The sequence below is a fragment of the Myodes glareolus genome, chromosome 7 (assembly GCF_982192425.1).
Source record: "Myodes glareolus chromosome 7, mMyoGla1.1, whole genome shotgun sequence".
Classification (NCBI taxonomy): Eukaryota; Metazoa; Chordata; class Mammalia; order Rodentia; family Cricetidae; genus Myodes; species Myodes glareolus.
This window is the reverse complement of record NC_142032.1, coordinates 65939092-65963725: the sequence shown is the minus strand read 5'-3', so window position 1 is coordinate 65963725 and position 24634 is coordinate 65939092. Positions and strand designations below refer to the sequence as shown.

Below are 24634 nucleotides of genomic sequence, written 5' to 3'. Positions count from 1 at the left end.
AGAAGGTGTGAAAATTTAAAAGCTATAGGAAAGGGATCAGTCCTCCCTGCTGGGCATGCCCACCACTATCTTGAAGTGTAGTTGTGAGCATGCTCATGACCCTGAGCCTATTCAAATTTCTTTGTGGAGGGAGAGCCTTAAAATACTCATGGGACCTTCAAGAGACCTTTCTAACGTCCTCCCTTCACGATTTCCTCCCTTCCTGAGATTATATATGAGAGAAACAATTGACTGGAGTGGGACTCTTCATTCGTGCAACTGTCCGTAGGTTGCCCAGAGGACTGGCTACTGTGTGGCTGCCCACGTAAGCAACCACAGTAAATGGATTGGCACACCAAGCTGACTTGGACGGTCCTTTCTTTTGTCTACTAGTACCTTATCTGATACTAATACACCTTCCTTCTGTCTCTCTAGGAAAAGCAATGGTCCTTTGGTAACAGAGACCATAAAGAATTGAGACGGCTGCCAGCGGAGTGGTAAGCCAGCTTGCAGCAGGGACAAAAGCCAGGGAGAAGGACACAGTCAGAGTGAGCCCACTGTGCAGCTGGTCCATCTGCAGATGCAGCCAGACACCCACAGGTGCGAGCACTCTCTTCTCCTGCTCCCAGGGCACATTTGAATTAAGGGACCAATGCAATGACAAAGAAGCTCATGCTAAGAAAGAGCATGGCCTAACTGGGAGCTGATGTTACCCTAGAGGCCGCCCATTCAGAAGGTGGATTTCTATGGGATGTTTTGTTTGGTTGACCTGAGTTCCTTGCTGACATTCGAGACGGAAGCTTGGCATTGTGGTAGAGATCATGGAAGGCACATCTCCAAGATGACTGTCAAAGGCGTCAACAAGTGTCCTATCCATATCCTATGCTCTAATGCCACAGTGTCCCTTCCAGCCTTCCTCTTCTTAGCCCAGAAATGGGTGATTAGGTCCCCAAATTGGTCTGCTCCTCTTGCCTCAAGACCTGCAACATTCCTTATGCTTGTACCCCATATGTGACATCCGGTGTCATCAGCCCTATCTCAAGGGAGATCAAGGCCACTGGCCTGGATGCTTGTTGTGCTTGGTTTCCATACCCTTAGCATGGCTTTCTGATCTGCATGTGCTTTTGATTAGAGGCAATGCCAAGTGTCAAGCCTGGGCTTGATTAACCTCAATTTATACACACACACACACACACACACACACACACACACACACACACACACATATACATACATATAAATGATTGGTTTAGAAAACTATTCCCTCTTCCTTCCCTTCCCCTTCTCCCTCCCCCTTCTTTTCTCCTTCTTTCTTATGCTTGGTGAGAAGTGGGTGAAAGTTTGGTTCTGAGAAGCCAGACTGACTAAGGCTTGTGTGGTTCCATGTAAGAGGCAGCGGCTGGAAACACGGAGAGTTACACCTATTCTTTCTTCTATTGAGGAATGGGGGCTAACTAACACAGCTCATTCCTGAACTGCCCATTAGCCTTGCCTGATGAATGCAGGCCAAACACAGCCATGAAGAAGGTGTTATGACAACCTCCTAAGACCTCCTCACCAGTGTCAGTTTCTCTTGACTTGATTTGTTCCTTTCCTAGCTGAAGACCCACACTGCATTCTGTCTTCAGCTTCTTCCTAAAGTCCATGGGGGGCTCTCCCAAGAGAACATGGCTTCCTCCCCCTTCTTATTTGGTGTCACATACGGAGATTGACCAATTTAGCCATTGGAAGGGATCTCAGAAAACAAGGCTCCTGTTGTCTCCACTGTGCAAGCATCAGTCAGAGTCCTGGCTGATACAAAAGGTATACATACAGAACTCAACTCCACTGTAAATAAACTTCAGCTCCTCACACAGAGCTGAGCAGCTGGAGTCCCTAGCCAGAACCCCCCACAGTTAGCCCAATTCTTCTTGAGCTAATGAAGCATGCCCTTACACTTTTGGGAGGGTTCCAGCATTTCCCTTTCAGTGGCCACCTGGTCCCTTTGTGATGCAGAGACCCAGTACACACTGTCTCGGCCACAGGATGCCTGGGAAGCAGCCCCTTCACCAGCCACAGCTGTGTTTACCCTCAGGATGATTTTATATCCTACTTAGTGAAATGCATGTCACTGTGAGTCCCCATTTATCCTGAATATAAATGACTAAAATATTTGTACAGCAATTGAAGCTGAGTGAGCTCTTGTTTGTCTCCTTTGCCCAGAAGGGAAAAGGGATTGTTAGCCAAGGCTACCTGTACCCAATTTCTCCTGTGAGATCTGACCAGGCAGCTCTTCTTCAGCTTCAGGTGAGACCCACCAACCTTCAATTCCTGATCCCACATCTGATAGACCCATGAACTCAGCAAGACACTTGTTCTGCACCCCTTCCTCTGTAAAGTAGGGACATAGATCATAGAAAGCAAAGATACCTCCCAACAATGTCACCAACCTCACCAAAAGCCTGGAAATGTGTTAGGTCACTCAGAGAGGAGACTCAGAGTTTCTACACAGTTTACCTAGCGATGGAGATTGTCCTATACCATGCAAGTAGCCTTGGATAATGAAAAGTGCCTAAAGAAGATTTCAGAAAGACCAGAGATGCCTCCCTGTTATTTTGAAGATGCAGAAAGGAAAAATGGACCAAGAAAATCAGAAGACCACTGATGGATATATGTGAATATGTATATAAATGTTTGTGTGTATATAGGTATACATGTTTATGTGTATGTGAGTGTATATATATATATATATATATATATGTGTGTGTGTGTGTGTGTGTTAATATATGAGTTAATATATGTTAGAAAGGAGGTGGAAGCAGATATTCCCCAGAGCCTCGGAGAGGACATGCCTTGCTAGCACTCAGGATATGAACATTGGATTTCTGCACTCTGGTACTGAAATCTGGTCTTTTGTTTCATTGTAGGACAATTTTTGGCAGTTAATTATATTAACAATTCATGCCCAAATCCTGTGGTGCCGTCCTGTAGGACTGTGAGAATTTCTAGAACCAAGTATGGAAGCTTCTTGTTAAACATTTCTCTCCATCCTCTGCCAAGAGGATGCCTTCTGCTTCTGTCCTGACCCAGGCTTCCTGTTCTCTTCAGCCACTGGGAGGAGATAGAACAGGAGGAAGGATGGAATGATCACTGTCTGACTTCCTGTTCTCCTCTACCTCAGAGGAGGCGCTCAACAGCCAGGTATTTAATACGCTCTGAATGTTTTACTCTATTAGACCATCCAATGAAAGGACCTCCCAGGACAGGAACAGGATGCACTCTGTGAACATGGCAGGTGGGATGTAAGGACATAATGCTGCCAGTGCACTGGCCATGTGACAAAGAGAGTCCTAGCCTTTCACAGTAGGAGTGGACATTGTTGCTACTGATTAGCACAGAAAGAACTGCACCTCCCCTAGGCTTGATGAACATGAACAGTCTGATGGAGAGACAAATGTGAGCGCCTCTGATGGGAGGAGCTTGTTCAATCCTAGAGTGTAGCAATGGGGAGGCCTCTGCTTCTCATTTCACTTTCGTTCAACTGCAGAACCGTAAAACATCTGGATGCATTATAAGGTAATTAGATAGTAATTTGGATCTTCTCTGGAATCCCTTAGCAAGGCCAAAAGAATGAAAAGGTGGATTCCCTCCTTCCCTGCTGAATGTCAAAGGATAAGTACTTGAGTTATACTCAGTAAGCTGACTGATCCTGAGAGCTCATACATCCCTGGGTAACATCATGAATGTCACATTGCACACACAGACACACACACATGTGTTCACACACACACACACACACACAAGTGCATACCCATACATACATAAACACATATACACATATTCATATAAACACATATACACATATTCATATACACACATGCACTCTCATATGGACATGCTTATAAACACAGAAATATGTGCATACTCACATTTACACATACCATATACATATTGATATACAAATATATCACATAAATACATGTACATGCATATTCACATATATACACATGTATACTCATATATTCACATACACACAAACACATACTATACACACATACTCATCTAAACATACACACATGCATACACAAACACTCCCAAACACACAAATACATACACGTATAATTATATGCACATATGCTTATATATTAATATATATATATAAACACTCACATACACATAAACATGTATATCCACACACACACAAACATTCATATACATATACACATACATACACATGAAGATTCATGTACATTTACACACATTCACATATACTCACACACATGCACATTCTTTATTATATATTACCTATTCTCTTTGTCTCCCACATACTCAAACATGTTCATATACATAAGCATTTCCATACTTACACACCAAACTCATACTCTCTTCTCTCCTCTCACACACGCATACTCTCATGTCCACATGGACTCACATCCACACATTCTCTCTCTCTCTCTCTCTCTCTCTCTCTCTCTCTCTCTCTCTCCACACACACACACACACACACACACACACACACACACAGAGAGAGAGAGAGAGAGCCTGATGTCAGTTAATGTGGCTGGCATTGTACAAAGTTCACTTTTCATTTTATTTGCCTCCTGGAAACCAGTGGGATGGACAGATCAACCAGAGTGCTAAACTGTTCTGTTTAGAATAGAAAGAAACATCTATCAACACACTCCAATCCAGACCGGATCCCAACTGAAGAAAATATAAAACAAATGCCACTGAGAGCCACCTCCCTGAAGCCTGTTACACCAACAAGGCCACATCACCCCCAGCAGCCAGAGAAAGTGCCACAAGGCTGATGTGGGCTGGAGACACCAGTTCCTCCCTCTTTCCTTAATTAATTTTCCAGAAACACCTTCTTCTCTAGATGCTTGCCAGGGCTCATGGAGTTAGAAGCTCTGGTCTCAGAGTACAAGTCTACCTGGACACTAGAAATTGAAAATGGAGGCCATTTGCAATTTGCATGTGCTTTAGAATTGTGTAGAAAAATGCCTACTATCTCATCTTCTCGTAAAGGTAAAAATGTCCTTGTGGTGTGGTCACACATTTCAAAATTGCCTCTCTCTCTCTCTCTCTCTCTCTCTCTCTCTCTCTCTCTCTCTCTCATCTATCTATCTATCTATCTATCTATCTATCTATCTATCTATCTATCTATCTATCTATCATCTATCTACCATCTATCTATCTATCATCTATCTATCTATCTATCTATCTATCTATCTATCTATCTATCTATCTATCTATCAATCATCTATCTATCTATCTGCCTACCTCAAGGCTGTGCTGTCCCCAGATGTGCCCAGGTTGTGATGTCAATTTACGCTACTCAGACATTCCTGGGTGTGTCCTTGAGACTTGACACACGACTCTGCATTTGTCCCTAAAAAATACGATCCCTGTTGGTGGGATAAAATGGAGCACTGACCTACTTGGCTTGGGTGACTGAGGCCATGGCCCCCTCCCCAGATGACCCTGTAGAGGTTCTGGAGACACCTCCCTGTCTCTTCATCTGGCATGATTTGGTCCAAACAACAGAAGTAGAAGAGAACCATGCACTCAACTCTTAATCACCTCATTTCTTCCTCATTCCTGTCGGTCCTTGGGGCAAAATCAAAAGAGCACACACAAGTTTCTGGAAGTCATATCTTTTAAAAGGTGCAAAGAACATCGTCACTATCCATGGAGCAAATAAGGTCATTGCCAGGGAAAACCATGCCAACTGCTTCTCTGAGGACACGAAATCCTCCTGCACTTTCTGACCTGTGCACCTTCTCTTGTCTGAGAGCCAGAAGCAATTGATCTGCAGGGCTTAGAAAGCCTCTCTGGTGATGAAAATGCCCCTCTAATTAAGATGTCACTTCATCAAAAGGGAAAACCACAGTCAAAAGTCCAGTTTCATCGTCTCTGAACACAGGAACATTTTAACATCACCCCCCCGCCAGTGAAATATACACCTATGACGTCTTTATTTTCTCATTATCAGCTGGGAAAACTCTCAGGAGAATATTCTGCTTAAGTGAGATAGAAATGCTACATTGTTCTTTCTCATTCATTTAGAACTACGTTCGGCTTTCTGAGAGCACCTATTTCTCTGTAGTACTGTGAAAAGCTAAGAGGGGTTTATTTGCAGTCTTCTAACTGGCTCTGACTTAACAAGCTGATGTCCCCTTGTGAAAAAAATAAATCACATCAAGCCCTTAAAATACATTCTAAAATTAAACAACAATTTCCTTTAAAATGTCAAGATTCCATGCCCACCACTCTGCCTTTACAGAGTGTATAAACCACTCTCAGCATGGAAGGTGAGTCTAGCCTGGTGTGAGCCTGTAGTCACATCCACTTGGACAACTGAGGCAGAGGAATTGAAAATGCAAAGCCTTTGAGGGCTCCAGTGTTCAAGGACAGCCCAGGCAATTTAATGAGACCCTGCTTTCAAATAACAAGTAAAAAGAAGCCAGGGGTACAGTTCAGCAATCAGAACTCTTGTTCGGCGTGTGTGACACATATTCAGTCCCCAGCACACCTCTTGAAAGATGCTTTGTTAACCCGTGTGCTTGGGGAGTAGGGCTTTCCCATGCATGCACCACTCACAAAAATACATCTGCTTCCCTGACAAGGAGCCTCTCACAGGACTGGGTGCTCTTCTCCCACTCTTGGTGAGATAGGACTCAGAAGCTCGTTGGTCAGAAGTAGCCCGCCAACTCCTCACCTAACAGTCCCCTCTATGGGACAGAAAGCTCCTTGCCCCACCCCCATCTGTGGGTTTCCATTAATATATAGCCATGTCCTCCGTGGTCCAGGGGCTAGAATGATCATGATCCACGGCGTTAAAGGAAACACACTCTCATTTGCCCACATCTCCTCTCCAGTGCCCATCAGCAGGTGAACGAAATGAAAGCCAAAGGACAGCCAGTGGCCATCTTCACTGACCCTGCATGGATGACCTCATGGGATACAAGGTGAAGCCCAAGCCCAGCACTTGAAAGGGTCAAGTTTTCAGTGGGAAGCGCCAGGAAAACTTAATGTGTGAGTCTGCGGTCCTCAACATGACTCCAGTATGACCCCCCTCCTCCAGTAGAACCATGAACAGCAGCAGTGCCTGCTCCTGCCCCCAGAGAGAGCATAGCTCTTCCACAGGGCCACCCCATCCCCTGTTAATTACTTGCTGAGGCCTCCAACTTGCGTTTGTGGGGTGGGTCCTCGATGATCCTCTTGAGGTCCCCCCGGTTCTTCAGGTCCATGGGCTTCTCCCAGACTGACAGCTGCATGGTCGGGTTGAAGAAGAAAACCCGGTCATCCCCTGTCCAGACCACACACCTGCGAAAGTTGAAAACTCGCCTCAGTCACTTTCAGAGACACCTGGTGAGGAGCGGCGCCCACACTCCTCTTTCAGAATGCCCTTTGGGACTGAACTCTAGAGGTCATGAAGACATTCCTGTAGGCATCAAAATGATGGCAGAGCCCTTCCCTGGGAACACTCTGTGCTCCTTCTCACACCCTCATTTGGTTAACAGGCCTTATTTCCATTTCGTCACCAGCAAGGATTCCAGGGTCAGAAAGGTCAAGATACTTTCCAAGACCACAGAAAGCCATACCCTCCCCAGTGCAGTACACTGCCTGACTCAGCTCAGTGATATTTTATCTCAGGCCTGGGCACCTGTGTCCCCAGCTCCAGGTGACTATTTCACTGCCTTTCCCATTCCATCCTGTATATTCATCAAAGAGACGATAAATGGACCGTTTTGGCCTAGCAACTGAGCCCTTCATGGGACTTCATAGCAACTTTCATGGGAGCTCCATACTTTCATACATGGATTCCTAAAATAAAGGAAGAAATGGTATATTGTTTGGTGTATTGTTTTCTCACTTTGAGAGAATGAGACATAGACACAGAAAAAGAGAGCCCTTCTCCAAGGCTGACCACTGGCTCTGGTCTATGCCTCCTGTTCTTAGGAAGCTAGAGAGAGCAAGCTTGACTAAGGCCTGTTTCCTATCCCTTAAAACTTACCTTGGGCAAGGCACCCCCTCCCTGGCCTCAGCTTCCCATAGTATCCTCTTGTTCTTCCCCATGATTCTCTGTTCCACAGAGAGGGCAGGGCAGGCTATGTATACAAAAACCCTGTCCAAGAGAGGACTCCTGGCCACCTGGAGAGTACAGTGAGACACTTCTGGGCCTTCAATACCTTGTTCACACATCACCCTAGAAGGCTAGATGGGAGTGTTTGTATAGTAGCAGCTGCTCCAGGTGCAGGCCAGTTAGCTTTGTTCCGTGAGCTGCACTGAGGGCCCAGGGCTGGGTCCCATGTGCTAGCAACTGGATGAAGTAGGACCCTAATGACCTGAGGTGGCCCACCAGATATCTGAACCAGACCAGGTTCCACAGTGGGGCAGACAGACTGACAGTCTTCAAATTATCCACATTCAGATCCCAGAACCTACAATTAGGTAGCCTCACGTGACAAAAGGACTTAGATAAAGATCCTGAGATGGGGAAATGTCCCAAGTCACAGAATGGCCCCAAAGACCTTCATAGATTCCTTGTGAGGAAGGAGGAGACAAGAGACTGTGGATGGAATTAGAGAACACACATAAGCACATGTGCATGTGCTCACATGTGCATACATGTGCATTCACACACATGCACTCTCTCTCTCTCTCTCTCTCTCACACACACACACACACACACACACACACATACACACATTCTCAGACACATTCTCACATGTGAAGAGTAACGGGGAGGTACCATGTTACTGGCCTTGAAGGTGAAGAAAAAGCCACAAGCCTAGAATCACATGACCTCCTAAAGTTGAAATAGACAAGGACGTAGTTAGGTCTGAGAGCTGCCCCTTCAGGCATGCTAACTGTTGATGTTTCCATGATGTTCTAGTCTAGACTCTGCTTCTCTGAGGCATCTCTAGCCAGGACCCAGGACAGAGCAGTCTGGAGACTGGCTCTGTGGTAACCCTTGTGTGGCTGTCCAGAAATGCCTTTATCCATAGTTCATTTCTCTCCAGTAATAAACGCATCAAAGGGGCCACTTTCTCCAGCACTAGCTGGTGACTGAACTCCACAACCTTTAGAAGTTAGTCTTTGTAGACCAACTGATGGGGATTTGCCCTAGGAGACCAACAGGTTGGTGTCAGCACCCATTAAGTAGCACCCAAAGTCATCAGCTATGTGTCCAGAAGCTTTAGCTACCATGGCTTGGTCGTGATACTGGGAAGAACCCTTGTCCTCCTGTCCTCCACCTTTGGGCTTGCCCTTGCCCTTTCAGAGAAAATGAGAAGGCCTCACCTGACCATCATTGTAATTAGGAAAGGCAGTGGAGGTTCTTTTATTCTGAGTTTCCACCTTTCTAGGGGGAATGGAAGCATGGAGAAGGAGCACTGTGTCCTATTCCCAAGGCCTTGCCTGCATACTGCCTTGGCCTGTGGCAGGCTCAATGAGCTAGGTTCCCCGACTTCCTCACAAGGGCTTAGAGAGAGGCTATATGCTGTGCAGTACAGAAACTGGGGCATTTAGTGCAAAGTGAAAGATAATTACACATACTGTAGGTCATACACAGTGTAGTTCCTTAGTGGGCTGCGCGGACAGGGTGGCCAGCAGAGATACAAACTCCTAATGGGAGCTATAATCCTTCCTCCTAGTTAGGGCTTCCGCTACGGACTGAGCAACTGGCCACACACCAAGCTGCTTCTTAATCCCTACTAGGTACCACAGGGCTGTGCTCTTTGGGGATTGGAGGACAGTAGACCAGGTTACTATTGAGATCCACAAGGAAGAGTGGTGGGAGGCAAGATCCAACCTAGACCCTTCCCCAGCTGTAACCAGGCTTCAGGCGGCTTGTTGCGTCTGCAGAAGCAGGCTGAATTGAAACTCCCAGAGGCTGTCAAGCCATTCACAAGTCTTACTTGGATTATCTTTTCTTCTTGAAGCCTGACTGGACTTGGCCTGAGTGTGAAATTCTTGAAACATCCTGAGTTCTCTGCATTCTTTTTTGTCTCCAGCAGAACAGAGTCTGTTCCTTTAGGTCTGCCTCTGCAGACAGACAGAGGGGCACCATCCTCTCAGCAGGTCATTGCACCCCAGGGTCCCATAGGCACCTAGGATCTGGCATCTGACTTTAGTCTTTCACTGTACCTAGAGCCGAACAACGGACTCTAAAGACAGGGGACACTGGACTGGAAAGCAGCCTTGGAGATCCGCCTCTAGTGTGAGCTTGGCTTCTCCGTCTTTGCGACACCTTGATCGACCCATGGACCTACCGCTGGCTCCGACCATGGTCCCACTCTTCAAACTATTCCCTTCTAGAAGAGAACTTGTCCCTCCAGCCTCATGTCTAACTTCTAGTTCTTACTTAAATAACATGATGCCAGGACTCTGATTGAGGTCACTGTTGTGGCCCCTTGCTACAGGTTTATTTCCTTGGGTGGGGATGCACAGGAGTCTGGCTGCTCTGCTTTGGCTTTCTGAAACCCTTCATTGTCTGAAGATGGTTATACGGAGACAGTGTAAGGATAGAACTAGGCCTCGAGATGAGGGCAACAGCTGTGTAGCTTGGTCTGTTTGAGGGGTCCCTGAGAGTGGGACCAGGATCTATCTTTGGTGTATGGGTTTTTGGAGTCCATTCCCTACAGTGGGATGCCTTGCTCATCCTTGATGCAGTGGGGAGGGCTTTGGTCCTGCCTCAGTTTAATGTACCAGGCCTTGTTGACTCCCCATGGGAAACCTTAACCTTTCAGAGGAGTGGAAGGGGGATGGGTTGGGGGAGAGGTGTGTGGGGAGTGGTAGGAAAGGAGGGCGGGGAACTGTGATTTGTATGTAAAGTAAATTTTAAAAAGGGAGACAGTACATGGTGGTCCAGGACACAGTTAGGCTCCACAGATACCCCTGTCCTCTGAACAAATGCTGGTCTCTTCTCCTTTCCTGGAGGAGCTTCAGGTAACATGCAGCTGTGTCTTGGGAGTCCCCCCACCCCTCAAGATGAACCCCATGCTGGGGTAGGGCTAAGCTTCCAGGAGGTGGCCGCTGAGGTGGCAACAGTGGAGGTAGACCCTAGGTTCCCAATACCTTCTGCCAGGTTTGCAAGTCCGAGGCCCAGGCTCCCCCAGCAAGGTCTGCCACTGAAGTAAGGATGAGAAATTCTCAGTGAGAAGAGCCCAGCCAATTACCATCTGCTGATCCGGGGAGGCACTGGCATGCTTAATTAATACCACAAACGGAAAGGTATTTGAATGAGATTCACTGGGGAACAGGACTTGGGAACGGGGCAGAGGACCCAGGAAGGAGAGGAAACATAGTTGCAGGTCAACCCTTAGGGACAGAAATAAAGGCGGGGAGGGGGGCACACACACAGCAGCCTCTGCTAATTCCAGTCCCCCACAGGGCTCGAGCAATCTCTCCTAATGTGGAGCAGATGGTTTGCTACAGGTGGTCTGTGGAAACCCCTAGCTGTCCAGAAGCCTGAGGTGATAAATTGAGTTCTGGTAAGACTGTGGTCAGAGAAGGGGCTTGGGCATGAGAGGACTAAAGGAATAAGAAGCTGAAGTCAGGTGAGCGAAACAGTCCTCTGCCTCGGTTGAGACGAGCGGACCTCCTGCCCCAGAGTGTTAGTGTTTAATCATAACAGGTTGTCAGCTGTGGACGCTGGGCTGCCACCTAGAGATTTCCCATCACCTGGAAACTTGACTCAAAGCAGATCAATCTATGTGGGAAAGGTGGGGACTTAGACTTGGAGAAGTAGCTTCCATGCTGGGGTTAAACAGGTACACCGAGGCAGGTGGATCTATGTAGGTGGTCCAGGAAGTTATGTGGTAGAGGGTTAGGAGTCCCTACCCTACTGAAGGCATCCTAGACCTGAGGCTAAACAGGTCCTAGGGCTGCAGGCCACAGGGTCTCCAGCAGAGGGAGGGAAGGCAGGGCTGTGCAGGTTAGAGGGACCTCTGGAAGGGGTCACCTGAATCTCACCACAGGCCAGAGCAATGCAAGGGAGCTGAATTCATTGACTTTGGCAGTTGGATTCCTTTCCCTGAAGTCAACGATGCAAGGACCCTTGAGGACATGTATCTCAAAGTTTTCTGCTGGGAGGACCAGGCCAGCATCTCCGGGTTCTCAGGAGTCTCCTCTCTACCTCCCAAGTACTCTCATCCACTAAAGAAACAGGCTTCACACTTCAAGACTTACATCGATTTAGCCATATTATCCCAGGCCTCATTTTTCACAAGGATGAAATACTGTTGCACCTTCTGAGTTCTGTGGGAGGCATTGGTTTCAGCATGTGACGCTCAAGTACAAAGCCACACCAGCGCGTCCCGCCCCAAGAAGAGCTGGCACTCTGCGGTGCCTCCAGGTGGAGGAAACATTGCCTGTTTCTCATCTTTCCACCACCAAACTTATAAAGCCAGGGAGAGATGGAGCTAATTAGAGACTTAATGGAGCATTAGCGTCTAGGGGTTGGAGTGACAATTAACACAGTACACATTTATATCCAGGCTGCAAAGAACCAGTTCCTATGCCCGAGGGAAGCCTGGGGAATTGAACTGCAGGGCCAGTGACAGGTAAATAGATGTGGCTCCCAGGAGGAAATCTGCCCATCCACTTGTTCCAGTTGGTTTCAACTAGACGGAGCTGGCTATGACATGCAAAATTAATTTTATGTTTCATTTTATGCCCATTTTAAGTACATGGATAGCTTCCCTTCTCCAATCATGCCACATAATTCCTGGATGGCAGCCATATCTCTCTTCTTGCAAAATGTCCCTAGATCCCGGAGGACATAATTAGCGCGCTGGAGTTATTTAAGTCTGATACAGGATCCCCACACTGAGAAGCCTCTTGTGTGGAGATCTGGTGTTTTGTTCTAGAAAAGGGGTTTTAGTAAAAAAATCGTCCTTGGAACAGCAAGTCCGAAGGTGCGGGAGAGTCACTGCTGCTCAGCCCACTGCGGTGGGAAATTGAGGCTGGCCTGCTGCCTCCATGAACCCTAGACAAACATACTTGGGGCTTCTTGTTCTGTGCACTCCGCCTTCCTTGCACTGCCCACGACTTCTGGATGAAGCTTGGAACTCAGATCTGGTTTGTCATCAGTGGGCAAACTGTCCATTTTGCTGTCTCCTTTGCTCTTATTCCTCTGGGGTCCCGTCTCTACAAGGCACTGACCTGGGCAGGATTGTGGGTCCTCTGTGGCCCAGTTGCAGGGCAAGAAGAGGACTATGAGGCTTGTGGAATCAAATCAAGGAGGTGAGAAGAACACGCTTTCCAACCCAAGCACCTTGGTCATGCCTCCCCCCACCGCATTTACTCCAGCGCGAGTTCACAGGGAGCAGGGACATTGTATCTGACACTCAGGACAGGAATAGAGAGCAGCTGACTTAGGATGTCACCAGTCCTAAGCTTGAGCATGTTTATAGCTTTATAACAGGACTGTCATGGTCCCCATATTCAGCTTGGTCTAAGAGTGACACTTGCCCGAGGCATGTTTCTCAGGGATCTGGAGGGTAGAGTGTGGAATTGAGGCCCAGTTCCTCAGCACCTCTCATGTGTTGATTTCCCTGCCTCTTACTTTCTGAGGTAAGAGCCTGCCGCTCACATGCCTTCCCACTGTGACACCCAGCGAGGCCACAGGAATGACTCCTCAAGGCGTGACAACCTAGGCTGCATACCCAGGCCTTGTCCTTGTTGCTTCTTTGCATGCCCTTGACGTGTTATGGCTCTCCATCTTTAGCTGTTTCCTTTACTCAGATTTCCTCATTCTGGGCCAATTAGCAGTAACACACCAGCAGTTAGTTTTGGGCCACTCTGCATCCAGTCTTTCCGAGCGTGGGCATAGGCCCTCCCTCCCTACACATGGCCCTGTCTGTCTCCAAGAAACCAGGTAGACCAACAGGGCAGGGGTCCAGAGCTGCCTAAAGAATCTTTCTTGGAGGGTATGAAACCATCCTCCTTTGCTTTCTCTGCCAGGGTCCCCACTTTTCACAAACTACAGGGGCTTAATCTTTTTTTAATAGCTATTCTGACCTTTGACCTCCCTACTCAGTCTAAGAGAATCGAAATCACAGATGAGGTGCCACAGGGGATCCTACAGGCCTGGCACTGTTCCAGGATACTAGTATTTCTCATGGAGATAGATAAAAGCACCTGGAGCTGGGAGCCACACACTCCTCCCTCCACCCACCGAGAAGGCCACCTCCAGAGGCCACTTAACCCTGGGTCTAAGTGGTGGCTTCCTCCCGTCTCCTCCTCCATCTGCCATAACTAAGCACTTTGACATTTAATTCAGCATTCAGCTCCCTCCCCAGCAGTAACACCTTACCTGTCCCTTCTCTGACATAATAAAAGGCTCAATTATGCAAAGGGGACAAAGTGACATTTGGTTTCCCTTCAGCAGTATGTACTCAAAGAAGAGTGATGTTTGCTCTCAGCTGAGCGAGCGTGATCACATGTCACATGAAAAATTGACACTGCACTGATGTGGCCCAGCCCGCTTCTCCCTTAATAACTGTGATTCCTAATCACCTCTCTCTAGTACGACATCCATATGTGTCACGCCTGGGGAACTGCTGCTTTCTCTCTGAAGCACTTCTGCCAACTTCATCCCAGAACACACTTTCATCCAGACCACTTTAAAGTTAAGCAAATGCAATACTGACAGGCACGTCCAGAGATTTTATTTTTTTTTAAAAAAATGTTATATGCATTTAATTGATAGTTACAATACTCTTAAACTATCAAGTGAAATCAAAGTTAAAGCCATGCTATTTACATGAAACTGGGGACAAAGAATATATGCTTAGGATGGCCAAGAACTCTCAGAGCCACACTTGTAGGAGTTCTCCCCAAACACATCTCTAACCCAACGTGGACAGCCCGCCGTTGGCCTTTCAGTGGGGTGAGAGGTGCCAGACTGGCAACACGCCATGCTCCTTGGGCAAGTACTCAGCACCTGAACTGTCTCTGACCCAAGGATGAGGGAATCGGCCTTGGCAGGAGGTGGTGCCTATGACAGCACCGGGTTCCTTAACTCCTTGGCAACCCACTTCTGTCTCTTCCCACGTCACTTCACCAAGAACTTGTTGATAGGTCACAGACAAAACTTGAACTACGCCAACCTGGGCTTTCTTAGAAAAGTGATATGATGTGAAATGTTCAGCACATCTCGTTTCACTTTCATGGAAACAGCTAATTATCTATCAATCCATAATCTCTAAAATGACTCTCAGATGCTAATTAATCATTGATGCTGACATTTGTTGCCCTTTGAGCTAAGGCCTCATGGATTTTACACTTTGTTTAGCCATTACCTTTGAAATGTCCCCTGTCATCAATAATTGCAAGAAAAGCATTTCCGTGTTAAGCAGGAGAAAGCTTCATTCCCTCAACCAGTGGGAAAGCCCAGCCTCCCTGTATGTGGAAGTGAATGCACATACTTCCCTCCTCGACCCCGGAAGGGCTGAGTCTGGATTCCAGGCCCCTCCAAACTACCCAGCAGCACTGAGCTCTGTGCCCTTCCAAAATGGAGAGTTGGCTGAAGACATTATTCTGGAGCCAGAAAACATCTTTAATGGCTAAACTGGCACCCACCACAAGAGGAAAATGGGCAGAACCCTGGATCCACCCTTACTCAGGGACTTACTTTGTGTTTCTAGGGTTACACTAATGGGTCTGAGGAGACCATCTGTCTGGCCATCTCTTGGTAATTAGACTATAGGAGGGTATCCAACATGAAGGCCTTGGGATGCTCTGGCTCCCTTTTGGCTTACTTAGCTCTTCAGTGGAATGGCCTTGTGGGACGGGTCTTCTCACACTTTTGAAGCCATGTCTTTAATCTGACCAGTTCCTCGGGTGTTTTATACAGGGTGGTTGCAAACACGAAACACCTTCAGGCTTTGCTCGGCAGTCCTGCACACCTGTGTGCATGAGACTGGATGTCTTATTTCCTGGAAGCACTGTCAAGCATTATGTTTCTCAGCTCGGTTTGCTAAAGTGTACAGACAGAATGGAGCACCAGCCTTCTGCTTCCTGCTTGCTCTGGTTCCAGTCTTCCAGGCAGCTCTGGGGTTCAGGGTGATGCCTCCTGCATCCATGCCACCTCTGCCTCTATGGAAATTTCCCAGTCATGGATTCCTCAGAACATGGGACCTTTGTTCTGAGGTTCCTGTTTTTCTGACAACGAGTCTTCTTCTAGGACCTGAACCAGGCTGCCCACTAATATCTTCCCACTGACCCTGCTGATCAAGGCCTGTGCTTTAACTGGCCATCAACCTACCAGGCAGAAGATGGTCCATTATAGGATCAAAATAAACAAGAGTCCCTTGGACACAGGAAGAACAGAACTTGGGTGACTGGTTAGACGTTAGCAGACTTGCTCTGGGAGCCTCTAGAATGTCTTCTGTTACTCTCTGCTTTGTGTCACGTCATTTGACACCCTACCTGATATCTTGTTCCCTGCAATGACTGGAGAACCCTGGCCTTCTGTAGTGTGATCCCCAGAGATTCCACTGCCCCATTTGTACATGCAATTGATACAGGGGATGTTGTGCTCCGATCCCAGGTGCATGGCCTTGTCCTTTGTCCTGCTTTTCTATGGAACACAGAAATGTCTGCCTCTCAGTGCAGTGAAGGAAGAGCCGGTGTACTGGGCGGCAGGGGGGCATGGATAACAGTAAATTATGGCTTGCTCATAGCTGATAAGCATACCGTCAGGAGATGCTCTCTGAGTAATTGTGATCTAAGCCTCCCACTGCTGAGACAGAGCTCCCAGAGCTCCCTGGGTTTAGGCAATGATGCACATCCACATCCACGGAAGCTGATGATGGGGTACCACCACCTCCCATGCTGTACTTGTCCTGATCTGGCCATGCCACCAAGGAACTTCTGCACTCTGACTTGAATGGAGCTAGTTCAAGATGGCCACTACTTTCTGGGGAAAGGGTAGCACTGTTTCACTGTTGCAGAAGATAGATGTGAACAGTGACCCGTATAGAAGATGCATTACGGCTCCTGCACCGCTGGAGGTTTCCAGTGTGCCTGGCTGACCAGGGACAACAGACACTGGTGAACCTCAAGAGTGTGAAAGCAGCAATGTCTTGAGATAACAGAGATGATTGTCAAGGCTCTCCCTAAGGAGGAACTCCATCCCTGGAGTGGATGCACACAGCTCCACATGCGGAGGAACTCTCTTCCTGGGAAAGAGAGGTCATGGCTTCCCAGGGGGAGAAGCGCCACCCCTGAGCAAATTCTGCTGTCAGGAGTCTGGTCCCTAAGACTTCATACATGTGATGCCAGAATTAAAGAGGATGTCATTCTAGGTGCCTACAAAATCCCTCTCGGCCACACTAGCAGCAGAAGTGAGAACTGGAAGCTGCTATTCTCAATAGGGTGGCTAGGTTCCTCTGCTTCTCAGAGCAAGGAAGAATCCCCCTCCAGAGTCTGGTGCAATCTTCCAACATACACATCCTTAGCTAAAGGGCCACTTTATAAGGCAAGGAAGGTTCTCTAGCTTAAGCAGAGCTGAAGTTAGGAATGCACAAAGAATTCAAGGGAGAGAACACTGCCCTCCTCACCCTCTACAATACTGTACAGGTCCCAGTGAGGAGGCCTAATTCTGATTGGTCCATAGGATGGAGCCCCCTCCATCCATGTATAGGTATTTTGTGTTTCTCCTTCAGTATGGTATCCTGTATACTGCCCAGATAGACTTCGCTGCAGAGCCCCCGCTACTATCAGCTTGTTCATCAGAGAGGAGAGGGCCAGGAGTTGCCCTCTATCAGCCTAAGACAGCAGGGCATCCGGGATTTTGTATATCCAGTGCGACCTCTATGGCTCTGTCCCTCCTTTCAGGCCTGAACCCTCCCCAGCTGCAGCTCAGTCTCACAGCCCTGCTCCTACGCACCACAGCTGACCTAACCAGATGAATGGCCTCCTCCCCACTAATACCACTCCCTTGTTCATCACATCTTCTAGAAGAACCCTGAATTTGGTGGCTCCACTCTCAGAAGCCTACAATAGTCTCATGTAGTCCTTTTCCTGGGATAGAATATTCTCCTCCAATGGGGACAACTCCTGCCCCATTTTGTGAATCCCGAACATCTGCTGTAGCAAGGATGGGGTTCATTTATATCATGGTCATGTATGGAGTCCCGCTACCCAAGGCAGGAAGGTTCCTATTCTGATTTAACAATTCAGAGGCTGAGGATGTTCATGCAGGGAGTGGGAAAGCTACAACCCATGAGCCTTGCTGACCATCAGCCTGGCCCATTTCCTATCCCTTATTGAATCGTTATATCAGAAGAAGGTAAGCCACAGGGTTCAGTTAGATGATTCTAGTGTTCAAGGTCACATCTAGAGGTACAGTCTCCTGAGGGCCGCTCCATGGATGCCATGGCATGAGGTATGATCAATGGATGTTTCTACACATAACCCCTCAGCCCCAGGTTCTGGCACAGAACTGCTGGGATTCCTGAGTCCTGATAAATGCTAAGAGCTTCCTTTGCTGAGTTCTTTTTAGTATGTTCAGGATGGGGACTTGTCTCCATAAATCAGGATATCCCACTGTAAGAGCCTACGACTCCACCGCAACCTCCCAGAGAGGTAGGGCTGGGTTCAATCATTTGGCTATCTAAATAGGTCTCCATAGGGATACTGCCATTGAAATAGAACAGTAATCTGGGCATCTTCCTGGTATGCAAATATGTTCAGTTGCCAGATGCCCAAAAAAGGCATAGAGGCATTACGCCCTGTCCCACCCCAGGGCCTTGTGTTTCTCTCCCATCACGCAGCTCCTGAGTCATATCCTTTATAATAAAACTGCAATCATGGCTAATCACAGTCGAGTACTTTCCTGAGTCCTGTGAGTCACTCCAGAGAATTATCACCAAAATCAAGGGGAGGCATGGGGGGCCCTGGGTTTGCAGTCAGCTAGACAGAGTGTGGGTAGCCTGCTGAGGCTGCCTGCTGTCTAGCATCTTTATGAAATAGTCTCCCGGGCCTGAGCCTTTAGCCCAGGGGTCTGATGTCAACTTGTAATCTAGTATCTGGAGTCAGAATCGAACAATAGACTCTGAGAGCCCTGGGATCCATGGGCTCGGGGAAGCAGTACCCAGTCCCTCCCAGAGACAGAGCCGAAGAGGGGGAGCAGGAGGTCACTAATGCTGCAATAGGGACACCACCCTACAGAGAGAGAAAAGATCCCCTTTCTCGCAGTAGGGTGGAGAGCCAGCACATGGCTACAAGGTTCAAGACGCCCAGCACAGTAGATGTGAGGCCCTAAGACCAGAGACACAAGCCATCGCTGTGCTTAGAGAATGCTGTGCCCTGATGGCACGATAGCAGCTCCCAGAGGGCGCATTGCCCCGAACCCCCACTGCAGCCCCCAAAGGGCACATTGCTCCAATCCCCCCATTGTTGCTCCTGGAGGACACGCTACCCGAATGCCACCAGCGCTATTTCTCTTAGCTGGGCTTAGCGTGTCCTCCCAGCTGCATACTGCACGCCGATTGCCAGGTTTTAAAACTAATTTTTACTATAATAACCTTTTTATCCCGATTCCAAATTACTCCATTAGAAAAGGGCACTTTTACAAACCAAAGACTGTGGCTCCCTCGTGGAAGGTGCTTTGGAGTAAGGCATACTCAGAGATCAGGCATCCTCTCAGGAAAGCCGGAGAGAGCGAGACACAGCTTTAATTAACAGTTACTTCCCAATGCTCCTCCTTCAGGAGAGGGTAGAGACTCCTGAGCAGCTCACGGCAGGCTACATTTACCTCGAGCTGCTGATCTATGGGCAACAGCAATGCTGTTCTCATTCATACAAATACATCAGGACAGAGAAACTCATCACTTACACGCCATTTTCCTTGCTACAGATGTGACAGCATGGAGAATTATTCCTGCCCTGGGGTGGAGATTTTGTTTTATTAAGCATAACACACCTAAGGAGTATGTATGCATGCACTTTCTCTCCGATGACATTAAGCGGACTCTGGGATATGGGATTGTGTTTAATAGCTCTTGGCTTTAGAGGTATCTTACCAGGGGGATCCGGGCACAGGCGTGGAGGCCACAGGTCTATTGCCCTTTGCTGCCGTCTCCTCCCCTCTCACCAGGATGGGTGGAGGCTCCTTTGAATGAAAGAGAAGGGGAGAGATGATTGTTTTAATTCTGAACACTCTCTCTATTCCAGTAACAAAGAGGAAAGGAACCAAGTGCCCAGCCGGCTCAGCTGTCTGTTCCCAGCAATGACTACTGAGTAAAGCATCACAGAAAGGAGGCTCTCAGTTTGGGCAGTCACAAAGAGGCTTGAACTGACAATGGACTACATTACATATACGTCTAGAGCAACCCACCAGAGGCAGCTTCTAGGGTCCCCATTTGTCGGCTCTCAGATCCAAAGACACAGGGGAGTCATGAGAATGCCACAGATTGGTAGGGGCCAGGCACAGAAAAATGTCACTGAGCTCATATCCAGGCTCATAGGCTTGAGTCACTGTGCCATGAAATCCCTGTGTACAGTGACAGAGAACCTCCATGCTGCAAGGGATCCTAGACACAGGCAGGGCTAACATCTGGGGCTATTATGGCAGAAGAAGTGACAAGCCTACTCTACCCTAGACTGGCCTGGAACTCAATATAGAGCCTAGGATGGACGTAAACTTGCAGTGATCCTCTTGTCTCAATCTCTTGTCAATCACCACACCTAGCTCAAGCTGCCATCCTTAAAGGAGAATGGAGTCCTAGACAGGTTTGGCTGCTCTGGAGGTGAGGGTATTCTTCACCTTTCTGGATCGCTTTGTTCAGACAGCACTTAATGGGTCATTTTTCAAGGTACATGTGATTCTGAGGCTCAGCTGGGTTTGGGAAGTGTCAGGTTTTTTGTCCTAGAAGAAAATGAAGATTTATTCTCTCCAGTCCAAAGCAGCAGCAAATGGACCCTTCTCTGTGTTCATTTCAGATGGCACTGGGGCCGGGGAGGCAAATCTTGTTTGAAATGAAAAACTCTGGACAATCCCAAGTCCAATAAGGACCCAAAGCCGAGACTCGGGCTGTCATTCCCAGCTGTCCTACTTCAGACAGTCATGAATTCTTGGTTCAACAATGCGCTGAAGCCTAATTCCCACCATGAAAGAGCAACATCAAGAGAGGAGGCTCTTCAAAAGAAAGGAATTCTAGGTTCTAGGAAAGAAAGGAATTCAGAAAGCATAAATTCTAGGGATAAGGACCCTTCTAGACCTTTGTCCCCAAACCCACCCCACCTCACCATGCCCAGCAGTTTTCATGACTTCATTATCAACCTCAGACCACAACAAAGATGATGCAGTTGAGATTAAAGGGCAGGTGGGTTGTTTGGAATGACAGCCTGTTTTCAGCTGAGGGTTTCATAACTGCATAGCAACTTGACATTTTAGAACCTGGTTTTGCCAGCAACAATGCCGGGGAATATAAAGGCATGTGCAGAAAAGCATGACTGACCACTTGCCCAAGCAACTCTAAATGGAGTTAGTAGCCATCCCAGTGGCAGAAACATCCAACACGGGGTCAGTGCGAGAAAGGCAGCGGTGGCACCAGCGTCTGGCACCAGGGACCAAAGCCCAGGACAATGCTGCAGACACAGCTTGCTTTCCTTGTTACTCTTCTGGGTAGGGAGAAAGGAAAGCAGCGAGTTGTGGACACCCTGGGCATAAATTTCTAATGTAGTGAGAAAGGACTCCAAGTTACTGTAAGAGCCAAGAGCAGAGGTTCTCAACCTCCCTAACGCTGCAACCCTTTAACACAGTTCCTTATGTTGTAGTGATCCCCCACCATAAAATTACTTCGCTGCTACTTTTTTACTGTAATTTTGCTACTGTTATGAATTTTAATATAATTATCTGATATGCAGGATTTCTGATATGTGATCTGCCCCAAGCGATTATGACTCACAGGTTTAGAACCACTGGCCAAAGCAGGTTAAGCCTGGACCTGGAGCAACAGCCCAGAGGTTCAGAGTACACACTTTTCTCGCAGAAGACCTGAACTCGGCTCCCAGTCCTCACTGTAGGCAGCTCACAGCCACTTGTAACTCCAGCTCCAGGGAATTCAATCTCCTCTCTGGCCTCCTCCAGCACCCACAATCATGTGCACATATTCCCACACAGTCACATACCATTACCATTTAAATTCTTTAAAATTCCTGTTTTCAAAAAAGAGAGAGAAATCCTGAAAAGGCAAATCTACCGAGTGTAGCTCTTTGGTAAAATCCTTAATAATAGAACAAAGGTGCTTCATGTTGACTGTATTATCAAAAGGGCCAGTCAGTCCCTCCCTACAGGGAAGCACAACAAACCTGAGATAGGAAGAGTTGGTCACGAAAGCACCTGCCCTGTTCTGGTGTGAAGGTAAATCTGAGCGGGTGACTGAAGCATGTGCATCCCATGTCTTTCCCGGGTCTCTCATAGCCTCTGCTCTTTGTGGCTGATACTGCCTTTCATTAATGGTTTTTAATTTAGACAGTAATCCCTTACACTCATAAGTACAAGAACAAAGTTTTGTAGAAATTTTTAAAGAACTTTCTGGAAATAGAAAATATCTTTATTTCCTGTGAGAAAATAAATAAGGTTAGGATAAATAATTAGCTTAACAGAGAGTATTAAGAAGCACTTGTCTACATATATATATGTATATATATATATAATATATATATGCATATATTAATACCAGGGTTTATATTGCTAATCCAATTAGAAAAACTGGAGGGTATTTTCACTGAGAAGTTAATTGAACAATAGAACTCAACATGGAGTCTCTGAGTACCAAATTATTCAAGTAAATGTGGTAGAGTGTAATTTGTGATGGGACCAACTTCTAAATCCGGCAACACTAGGATCCTCTCCTACTAATTACCAGGATCTTCATGAGGCGCATGCTGGTTATGATTTCCTGTTGGTGATAAAAACAGCTAATCACGGTGTAAAACTCCTGCCTGACGAGGAAGTAATAAAAGTGAATCAGACTGGCAGAACCCAGTCATAAAGCCAGTATTTATGGATGGCACCAGCGAGGCTAGCTGTGTAATTAATATGTAATTCTGGCATAGATGTGCTGATCTCTTCTGGAAAACCTATGCACCAGAGCATGTTCGAGTCTGCACCAACACACACTTGCGACTGGTGTTCGCTATCCAACACTGATAAGAAAAGTGAGTACGAAGAGGAGGGTGAGCATCAGGGTGATTGTGTCCTGGGGTGAGGCTCGCTGGGGAGCATGGGCCAGGGAGGACAGAGCACTCCCAGTCGGCATGAGGAAGGAAAGCTTGAGAAGAGGAAAGAGGAGAACGTGTTGAAAGGCTCTGAGATACAGAGGCTCCGGGACAGCCTGCTGAGGGCACGTGCCCTGTAATTCATTATTCTCAAGTATAGTGTCATAGAGAAATCCCAGCATATCCAGAAGCAGGGCTGTGTAGCCATTTGACAACTGTGGGAAGAATATGGCCTAAAATTTCAATTTTAAAGAAAAATAGCCCTGCCTTGGGATGTCTTTAATAGTAAAACCTAACTTTGAACGGCATGTCGGCAGAATCCTGCCCCTCATATGTCTTCGCTTTGTTATAAAAAAACAGATGCAGTGTGAACTCCACAGAATCCCATTCACGAACTCTTCTAGGTCTAGGTCAGGGGGCTCTGCCTGACCTTGCCTGGGGTTTGCCCTCCCTTGGGGAATGAAGTTGCCAGTCTAGTTTGAGATGTAGTGCAGGGCAGACTCTCCAAGTCATTTCATAAATGTCTGTGAGAAACACGTGTGAGGTGTCCCAGCCCCACATCCTCCACCTGTGGGTTGTGTCTCTAGAAAACTCCAAGGGTTGATACTCACCTTGTCCTCTTTGTCTCCCGCCAGGCTTTTCCTCTCTGGGGCACGTAGCATCAGCGCAGGAGGACGGGGTGCACGGATGAGCTCTTTGCTTTTATCTGTGGGACCAAAGCAAAGGTCATGAGTACCCCATTTGTCAGGTCAGTCATGATTTGAAAAATTAAGCAAAGATAAAATGTGGCTTTGGAAATGCAAACTGAGTGCCAGTCTGCAGGCAGACCCTGCCAACTTGGCCTTCCAGCTGTAGCCTAACGACAATGTTGCCCTGACACTGAGACTCCGAGACATGGGTCTCTCACCTGGGCCCCTTCCTGACCCAGCCAGGGACAACCCATAACATCTGTGTCTGTGACTCCCTGCAGTCCTCTTTCTGGCCTTTTCCTGAAGATGCTGACTGGTCCCGGTCTGTCCCCCATAATCTTTTAGATGAAGAATCCCAGGAAGAATGAGTACATGGAAAGTGTCCCCAACAGAAATCATCCAGGACTGGGACAGTCCTGTTGGTGAATCAGCACATGGTGGGAGGTGGTAAGAATACTACCAGCAAATGGCTAGCCACTGCCGTGGCTCAGCCCAGATGGCCCGTAGATGGCAAATCTGGATGCTATCGCTTTCCCTGTGCATCCCATTCCCGGACATTCAGGAACTTCCTTGGTGCCATCAAACGCCATATGGGCCAGTACTCAGCACGGTCTAAATCACCTTTGGTAATGCTGTGTGGCCAGACTACTTGGGTTGGGATGTGTAGGACCCAGGCCTTGCCCGGAAAGGACAAGGAAGAGTATATGACACAGAGCCAGCCTCTAAAAACCCAGCTGATGTCC

The 24634-nt window shown here is 47.5% G+C and overlaps 1 protein-coding gene across 1 annotated transcript in view; it reads right to left on the bottom strand.

Moving 5' to 3' along the window:
* Positions 1–24634, bottom strand: part of Tcerg1l (transcription elongation regulator 1 like) — a 189685-nt gene that overhangs the window by 48637 nt on the left and 116414 nt on the right. Inside the window, exons 5-7 of the mRNA XM_085693267.2 lie at positions 23814–23908; positions 20001–20089; positions 7133–7287 (exon numbers count right to left, since the gene is read on the bottom strand). Of these exons, the coding sequence (XP_085549393.2) occupies positions 7133–7287; positions 20001–20089; positions 23814–23908 (339 nt within the window). The remainder of the gene's footprint in view (positions 1–7132; positions 7288–20000; positions 20090–23813; positions 23909–24634) is intronic.